General features: G+C 49.8%; 1 protein-coding gene across 2 annotated transcripts in view; it reads left to right on the forward strand.

The window, feature by feature from the left end:
- rdh5 (retinol dehydrogenase 5 (11-cis/9-cis)) overlaps positions 1 to 8,922 on the forward strand; it is a 31,941-nt gene extending 23,019 nt beyond the window's left edge. For both annotated transcript variants that reach the window (XM_060821004.1, XM_060821005.1), the window contains exons 3-5: positions 2,407 to 2,665; positions 4,823 to 4,986; positions 6,614 to 8,922. In XM_060821004.1, coding sequence (XP_060676987.1) covers positions 2,407 to 2,665; positions 4,823 to 4,986; positions 6,614 to 6,837 — 647 coding nt within the window. In that variant the 3' untranslated portion in view covers positions 6,838 to 8,922. The remainder of the gene's footprint in view (positions 1 to 2,406; positions 2,666 to 4,822; positions 4,987 to 6,613) is intronic.
- Positions 8,923 to 9,175: the final 253 nt, after the last annotated feature.

Here is a 9,175-nt window from a genome sequence, read left to right on the forward strand (position 1 = left end):
CCCACTGAGGTCGTCAATGGGGATCTTCTCTGGGCTTTCCAAACGTCCAAATGATCGGAATTACCAGAGCACTGCAGCTCAAAGGACACACGTGGACAGAGGACGTTACAACCACTTGACATTTTCATGCATTCCAGATGTTTGTTTGATGTTAGCTTAACTTGGGGAAAATGTTCACGTCTACTGTAACAGCAGAGCATTCGAAATACATTGTAAGATCAAGCAGAGTTGGCATGGGATCATAAAATGTTCTAATCACAGATTCTTGTATTTCTGGACTGGGGACTTGACACAAGGGATCTGCAGAGCGACACAGGCAGGTTAACTGTGTGGACAGGATTCTGAGGGAACGTGACAGGGTAAATGCAAAAAGGTTGTTTCCCATTGCAGGAGAGTACAACCAGAGGCCATTGTCTCCAAGTAAGGGCTTGCCCTTTCATGACAGAGATGAGGAGAGGTTTCTTCTGTCAGAGGGTAGTGACTCAGAGAGTAGTAGGGGCGTAGAATGCCCTGCCTGCAACAGCAGTAGACTCGCAAACTTTAAGGGCACTTCAATGGTCATTGGATAGACATATGGATGAGAATGGAATAGTGTAGGTTAGATGGGCTTCAGATTGGTTCCACAGGTCAGCACAACAGCGAGGGCCGAGGGGCCTGTACTGTGCTGGAATGTTTTATAATGCCTGAGAAAATTATTCAGGTTCTTTGGGGAGCTACCAAACAGGATAGATAAAGGGGGAAGGCAGTGGATGTAACGTATTTGGATTGTCAGAAGGTAAAGAACAATACATTAGGCTCCTTTATAAGGCCAGAGCCCACGGTGCTGGGGTAGTATTTTAGCCTGAGTGAAGGCGGTTCTCCTCATCAGTAACTCCTGAAATGCCTGGCTGCAGCCCCTCGTCCCAGTTCCAAACTCTGGAAGTAGTTATTGACAATCTTCCCTGGCTGTTATCCTTAACACCCTGAAAGCTTTGTTCAAATCGAGGATTGGCTAACTAATAAAAGACGGAGAGTATGGATGGGGGGGAGGTGCTGAGGGTGACACCCTGTAACTAGTGGAGTGCCACAGGGATCAGGGCTGGGGCCACAGTTATTTACAAACTATATTAATGACTCGGATGAGGAAAGTAAATGGACTGGAGCCAAGTTTGTAGATACAACAAAAATAGGTGGGAAGGCAAGTGGTGAGGAAGGATGCAGAGAGTCTGCAGAGGGGTACTGACAGGCGAAGTCAGTGAGCAAAACACTTCAATGAGATCATGGCTGATCCAATCATCCTCAACCCCACTTTCTTGCCTTTTCCCCCCACACACCCTTCGCTCCCTTCCCTGATTAAAACTCTGTCTGTCTCCGCCTTGAATATACTGAATGAGCCAGCCTCGACAGCCCTCTATGGTAAGGAGTTCCACAGATTCACTCCCCTCTGCGAGAAGACATTCCTCCTCATCTCTGGCTGGAATATGTGACCCCTTATTCAGAGATGATGCTGCTTGGTCCTAGACTCCCTCAAGGGGAAACAACTTCTCCCCATCCCCCGCCCACCCCCCACCCCCCCCCCCCCCCCCCCCCCCGTCAAGCTCCCTCAGCATCTTGTATGTTTCAATCAGATCGTCGTTCATTTCTTTGAAGAGAGTTCCAAACGTCCACCTCACTTGGATGGAAACAAGAAACTGGGAATAGGAGTAGGCCATTCAATCTGATCATGGCTGTTCATCCAGCTCAGTCCTCGGTTTCCACTTTCTGCCCATACCCTTTGATCCCTTTATCCCTAAGAACGATATTGAACTCCTCCTTGAAAGGATTTATTAGTTTGGCCACAACTGTGTTCTGTGGCAGAGGGTTTCACAGGCTCCCAGCTCCCTGAGTGAAGGCGGTTCTCCTCATCAGTAACTCCTGAAATACCTGGCTGCAGCCCCTCGTCCCAGAGTGTCCAAACTCTGGAAGTAGTTCGTGACAATCTTCCCTGGCTGTTATCCTTAACACCCCGAAAGCTTTGTTCAAATCCCCATTCCGTGCGAGTTGCTTGCTATTTGGCGACGAGGAGCTGGGGAAGCAGAGCTGATCACAGGAAATCCTCTTCCTCTTGTTGTTCAAGATTTCTGCCAGCGGGAGTGATGAAAAAGGGGGACATTGCGAAACTGGAGAAACTCAACAGGTTCTGGCAGCAAGAGAGAAACCGAGAGAACATTTTGAGTCTAATATGATCCTTCCTCCGCATTTCTATTCTGAATAAGTCATCTTGGAGTCAAAAGGTGAACTCTGGCTTTTCTGTCTTCACAGATACTACCAGATCGACTGAGTTTCTCCAGCGACTTCTGTTTGTCATTCAGCTCCCTCAATGTTTTGCTTCCGTTATATTTCCAAATCCTGCTGTTTCCTCAAAATGTTGTCCCCTTTCCCTGACAGGCCTGTGGGGGTTGGTTAACAACGCCGGGAGAGCCATTCCCATTGGTCCAACAGAATGGATGAAGACGGAGGATTATTTAAAAGTGCTGAATGTGAATTTGCTTGGATTGATGGAAGTGACGCTAACCTTCCTCCCACTGGTGAAGAAGGCCAGGGGCCGGATCGTGAACGTAGCTAGCGTTCTGGGCAGGATATCGCTTGCTGGGGGTGGGTACTGCCTCTCCAAGTGTGGTGTGGAGTCTTTCTCCGACAGTCTGAGGTGAGCCTCTCCACTCCTTGCGCAGTCAGACGAGAAAGTCTTTGCACTCCTGTCATTCCTAAACCACACCAAAGGGCAGAGACTGTCATCGAAAAAGCAGCCTGACCCGCCTCATGTTCCATGTACTCGTGGTCGACAAACCAAAAGTTTTCAAGGGACCCGAGTTGTCATGATGGTTCACTTTCAGTTTTGTTTCGGGCCGTGGCACGGTGGGGCCTGTAACTGAGAAGGCCCAGGCTAATGTTCTCAGGACTGGGTTCAAATCCCTCTGAGGCGAACGGTGACTTTGTGATTCAATAGCAATCTGGAATAAAAAGCTCAGCTAAAGGTGGACAAAGTTAAAAATCACACAACACCACATTATAGTCCAACAGGTTTATTTGGAAACACTAGCTTTCAGAGCGCTGATCCTTCATCAAGTAACTAGTGGGGCAGGATCATATTACAAAATTTATAGCAAATAAATAACATTGTCAGGCAATTAAAACGATATATTGAACAAACCTAGATTCAATATATCATTTTAGTTGCATGACACGTAATCTTTTGCTATAAATTCTGTGTTTTATGATCCTGCTCCACAAACACCTGATGAAGGAGCAGCGCTCTGAAAGCTAGTGCTTCCAAATAAACCTGTTGGACTATAATGTGGTTTTTAGATTAGATTACTTACAGTGTGGAAACAGGCCCTTTGGCCCAACAAGTCCACACCGACCTGCAGCCCACCCCCCCTAAGTTTACCTTACACCTAACACTACGGGCAATTTAGCACGACCAATTCACCTGACCTGCACATCTTGGGACTGTGGGAGGAAACCAGAGCACCCGGAGGAAACCCACGCAGACACAGGGAGAACGTGCAAACTCCACACAGACAGTCGCCTGAGACGGGAATTGAACCCAGGTCTCTGGCCCTGTGAGGCAGCAGTGCTGACCACTGTGCCACCCAAGGTGTTGTGTGATTTCTAACTTTGTCCATCCCAGTCCAACACCGGCCCCTCCACATCAAGGCTAAAGGTGACCAGTGTCCATTGGAGTAAAAACCCAACTGGTTCAGTGATATCCTTTAGGGAAGGAAATCAGCTACCCTCACCCGGTCTACACGTGACTCCAGACCCACAGCAACATGGCTGACTCTCAACTGCCCATCTGGGGCAATTAGGGATGGGCAATAAATGCCAAGGACACCCACATCTCCTGAATGAGTAAAATGTCAAACATTCTGCCTGTTCCTGCTGATTGGATAAAGGCCGTAGTCACAGTTGGGATGGTGTCAGTCCAGTCCAGTCCCCCTCTCATGCGGCTCTGTCGGGACGTCGCGTTCTCAGGTTGCTTTTGGGTGAATTGAGCACAAACTCGGGCCGACACTGCGGGAGTGAGTGAGGTGCCAGGGTAAAGTTTCCGACGAGGACTGTGGTGATATGCGGGGTGTGTTGCATCTCCGCTCTGCACCAGCTCACGCCTCTTGGAAGCTCTCTGATATTTATCACTCCCCCCCACCACCACCACCCACCACACATCGCCCCGGCCACGCCTTCAGCTGCTGAGACCCTCCTCTCCAGAATCACGCCCCCCCCTCCCCCCCAGTAAAACTTTCCTTCTGCAAACTGACCTCTCTGTCACCTGACCAGCAGCACAGAATGTGAAGCATCTTGAAACCTTTGCACGGCATTTAAAGGTGCCACATAAATGCAAATAGCTGTTCCAAAGTGCACATGAACCGATAAAAGGATTTTCAGAACAGCCGGCTGAGAGGGAAGAAAAACAGTTCCTCATTTCCGTTTTAAATTTTAAAACAATGACCCTAGTTCTCGATTCTCCCACAAGAGGAAACATCCTTTCCACACCCACCTGGTCAAGTCCCCCGCTGGAGTTTACATGTTTCAATTAAGTCACCTCTGACTCTTCTAAACCCCAGAGGACACAGGCCTAGCCTGTCCAACCTTTCCTCATAAGGCAATCCACTTGCTCCAGGGATTAGTCTCACAAGCCTTCCCTGAACTGCTTCCAACGCATTAACACCCTTCCATCAGTACAGTGTCCACTACCGTACACACAACTTAAGTGTAATCTCCCTACTCTTGCATTCAGGTCCCCATGTAATGCAACATCCTATGAGTTTTCCTGCTCACTTACATTCGCATTGTGTTTTATTAGGCGGGACATGCGTCATTTCGGCATCCAGGTTTGCATCATCGAGCCTGGCTTCTTTAAGACAGCTGTGACGAACCTGGAAGGCATCGAGAATGACCTGCAGCGTCTCTGGGACCGACTTTCTCCTGAAGTCCGAGAGAGTTACGGACAGAATTACTTGGCAAAGTGTAGGTATTCAGCCTGACAGTACCAACAGCGCTCTGGTTCTGAGGGTCAGAAATTGGGCAACGTTTCGCAAGGGGCATGAGAGAGGGCATCCTCCCAGTGGGTGAATGCAAAATGACGTGAGTAACAAAGAGGTTGGGTGTTCTGTTCATGCTCTGGGTTAGTACTCTCCCTGGTCAGTCTATGATTGAACATCCTAACTTTTATTCTTGGAAGCCCTGGACAACACCAGTTGGGTGAGGCCAGTTAGGGTTAAGATTAGTCAACGCAGGGCATTGAATGCAAGACTTGACCCATGTTTGTACAGCTCAATGCCACACTGCCCTTACCAACTGTGGCATCTTGACTGGCGGGTGGACTGAGTCGCAACGTGGTGTGGCGCTGGAAAAGCACAGCAGGTCAGGCAGCATCCAAGGAGCAGGAGAGTCGACATTTCAGGCATAAGCTCTTCATCAGGAATGTGGGAAGGAGGGGCTGAGAGATAAATAAAAGGGTGGGGGAGGTGGGAATGGGGCTGGGTGAGGGTAGCTGGGAAGGCGATAGGCAGATGCAGGTGGGGAGTGATAGTGATAGGTCGGAGAGGAAGGTGGAGTGGATAGGTGGGAAGGAAGATGGACAGTTCAAGAGGGCGGTGCCGAGTCAGAGGGTTGGTTCTGGGATGAAGTTGGGGGACAAGAGATGAGGAAACTGGTAAAGTCGATGTTGATGCCGTGCGGCTGGAGGGTCCCAATGTGGAAGATGAGGCGTTCTTCCTCCAGGCGTTGGGTGGCTTGGATTTGGTGCTGGAGGAGGCCCAGGACTTACATGTCCTTGGCAGAGTGGGAGGGGGAGTCGAAGTAGGGTAGTGGGGTTGGTTGGTGCATGTATCCCAGAGATGTTCTCCGAAACGTTTTGTGAGTTGGCGTCCTGTCTCTCCAATGTAGAGGAGACCACAGCAACAGCAACGGATTCAGGTAGATGAGATGTTTGGGTGTGCAGGAAAATCTCTGCCGGATGTGGAAGGATCCTTTGGGGCCTTGGACGGAGATGAGGGGGGAGGTGTGGACGCAGGGTTTGCACCTCTTACAGCGGCAAGTTAAGGTGCCAGGAGTGGAGGGTGGGTGGGGGGCATGGACCTAAGGAAGGAGTCACAGAGGGGAATGGTCTCTGTGGAATGCAGATAGGGGTAGCGAGGGAAATGATGGTGGGGTCTGACTAGAGATTAGTGGAGTGGAAGGTGAGGACCAGGGGTGTTCTATCCTTGTTGAGGTTGGAGGGGTGGGGTTCAAGGGTGAAGGTGCAGAAAGTGGAGGAGATGCGCTGGAAGGCATTGTTGATTCCCCCAGGTTTGTGTAGCTGAGAACGTCTCTCTCTGATTGCTGGTTGTTGTTGTTGTAACCCACTGAGAGACGGTCTCCTCACATCATCGCTTTCCATGGATTTGAGCTCATTCCAGGAGGGGACCTCATTGTCATCTCTGCTTGCAGCCTACCTCAGAACTGATGTGTACTATGTGGGTGGGGAAGGTGGGGTAGGGCAGTGTTTAGAAAGGAACAAAGTGGGGGGGGGGCCTATCATTTTATGGTTGTTGAATATCTTCCCATAAGTGCAAGGTCGAGTCTATTAGCTGCTGTGTCGTTTCTTTTTCAGATATGAAGGCCCAGCGGTTCTCCATGAATATGTTATGCGATGGTGACCTGTCCAAAGTCACCACCTGTATGGAGCATGCTCTAGTGGCCAGACACCCTCGCTCGCGCTACGCTGCTGGATGGGATGCCAAGCTCTTCTGGATACCCCTCTCCTACATGCCGACCCGGCTCAGCGACTTCCTGCTCTCCCTTCTGCTACCAAAGCCTTTGCATAGTGTCCATTGAAGAGCAGGGTAGGCTGGGCGCCAGCGCAGTTCAGGCCCCCACCACCTCCCCCATCAGGGACTGGGTTTCTGGGGCAACCGCTTGGCTGGGACGACATGTCAACAGATCAAAAACGCAAGGACCCCACCTCCTACCCAATCCCCTCTCTCCATCCCTGGTGGCCATAGGCAGTCCAGGTGTTTGCCTGTTTCAGATGCGACCGTCGATCAGATAAAGGTAGGCCATTCGGCCCATCGAGGCTGCTCCGTCATTCAAACTGACGGCACCAGCTTGTTTTTTGACCCTCCCTAATTGCCCCCAAGCTGACTGACTTGCTCGGCCATTCCAGAAGGGAGTTGAGAGCCAACTACATTTCGGTGGGTCTGGAGTCACGTATGGGCCAGATTGGATCAGGGGGTGAGTGAACCAAACAGGTTTTAACGGTTCACGATTGTGTGAGTAATGGTGAGTCGCTGGGTGAGAATTTGCTCACCTCCCCCTCACTTCATCCCTTTCAATCTCTGTCCCTCTCGTTCCTGTTCCTTTTCCATGTGGGAACAGTTTCTCCCGATCTACTCTGTCCAGCCCCCTCCCCCCATGATGTTGGAACCCTCTCTCAGATCTCCCTCTCAGCCTTCTTCCCTCCAAGGGAGAACAGTCCCAATGTCTTCAATCTCTCCTCCTCACTGAAGTTTCCCATCCCAGGAACCATTCTGGTAAATCCCTTCTGCCCTCTCTCTCTCTCTCCAATGTGTTCACATCGTTCCTATAGTGTGGGGCCCACAACTGGACACAACCCTCCAGCTGAGGGTCTAACAAGGGTCTTGTACAAGTTCAACATCACCTCCCAGCTCTTGCCCTCTATGTCCCTATTAATAAAGCTGAGGACACTGTGTGCTTTATTAACTGTCCCCTCCACCTGTCCTGCCACCTTCAAATGATCTGTGCACAGATACACCCAGCTCCCTCTGCTCCTGCATCTCCTTTAGAATTGGCCCCCTGATTTTAGATTGTATAATTTATGTGAGTTCATATCACAAACGTCTTTGGAATTATCTGCTGGCTTCCTTGATGGTGCTCTGGGATGAACCATTAAGATGAGGAAGTGCCCAAGATTGAATCTCTCCGTTGTGGTGAATCATAGAGTCATAGAGATGTACAGCATGGAAACAGACCCTTCGGTCCAACCCGTCCATGCCGACCAGATATCCCAACCCAATCTCGTCCCACCTGCCAGCACCCAGCCCATATCCCTCCAAACCCTTCCTATTCATATACCCATCCAGATGCCTCTTAAATGTTGCAATTGTACCAGCCTCCACCACTTCCTCTGGCAGCTCATTCCATACACATACCACCCTCTGCGGGAAAAAGTTGTCCCTTAGGTCTCTTTTATATCTTTCCCCTCTCACTCTAAACCTATGCCCACTAGTTCTGGACTCCCGACCCCATGGAAAAGACTTTGTCTATTTATGCTATCTATGCCCCTCATGATTTTATAAACCTCTATAAGGTCACCCCTTAGCCTCCGACGCTCCAGGGAAAACAGCCCCAGCCTGTTCAGCCTCAAATCCTCCAACCCTGGCAACATCCTTGTGAATCTTTTCTGAACCCTTTCAAGTTTCACAACATCTTTCCATTCGGAAGGAGATCAGAATTGCACACAATATTCCAACAGTGGCCTAACCAATGTCCTGGACAGCTGCAACATGACCTCCCAACTCCTGTACTCAATACTCTGACCAATAAAGGAAAGCATACCAAACGCCTTCTTCATTATCCTATCTACCGAATCAGTCGATGGCAGAGGGAGGATAATGAATCTCATGAAGCTGGTGTGGGAGGGAGGAGGAGAATCCACCAGGGAGGGGGCCACGTATTCAGTCAGGCTCAAGGTGACATCTCACATCCCCACCCAGTGAGTGGGCCAGCGATGCCAACTGGTGACCCTTATGCAGGAAGCATCTGAAACTGGCAAAGATCTGCAAGATGGGGTCCAGCACTGCTTCAGAGTTCCTTGATTGTCAGGAATTATTTCAGTTAACTGTATTCGAATCCAGGTGGAAATACATAGATGGTGCAATAAATTTTCTGACACTTGTTTAATTTGACATCTCGTTATTTTTTTCAACAGAATTACCCATTCTCTAGAGCACAGAAACACTCCATGCTAACATTAATGCAACACACTCACACCTACACACGCACGCACACACACACACACACACAATCTCTCTCTCTCTTACACACACTTTCTCACATACGCACGCATAGATACACACATGCATACACACGCTCTCTCTCACGTTCACACAATCTCTCTCACGCACTCTCTCCCACATACACACTCTCTCTCTTG

This window comes from Hemiscyllium ocellatum, chromosome X, assembly GCF_020745735.1.
Source record: "Hemiscyllium ocellatum isolate sHemOce1 chromosome X, sHemOce1.pat.X.cur, whole genome shotgun sequence".
NCBI lineage: Eukaryota > Metazoa > Chordata > Chondrichthyes > Orectolobiformes > Hemiscylliidae > Hemiscyllium > Hemiscyllium ocellatum.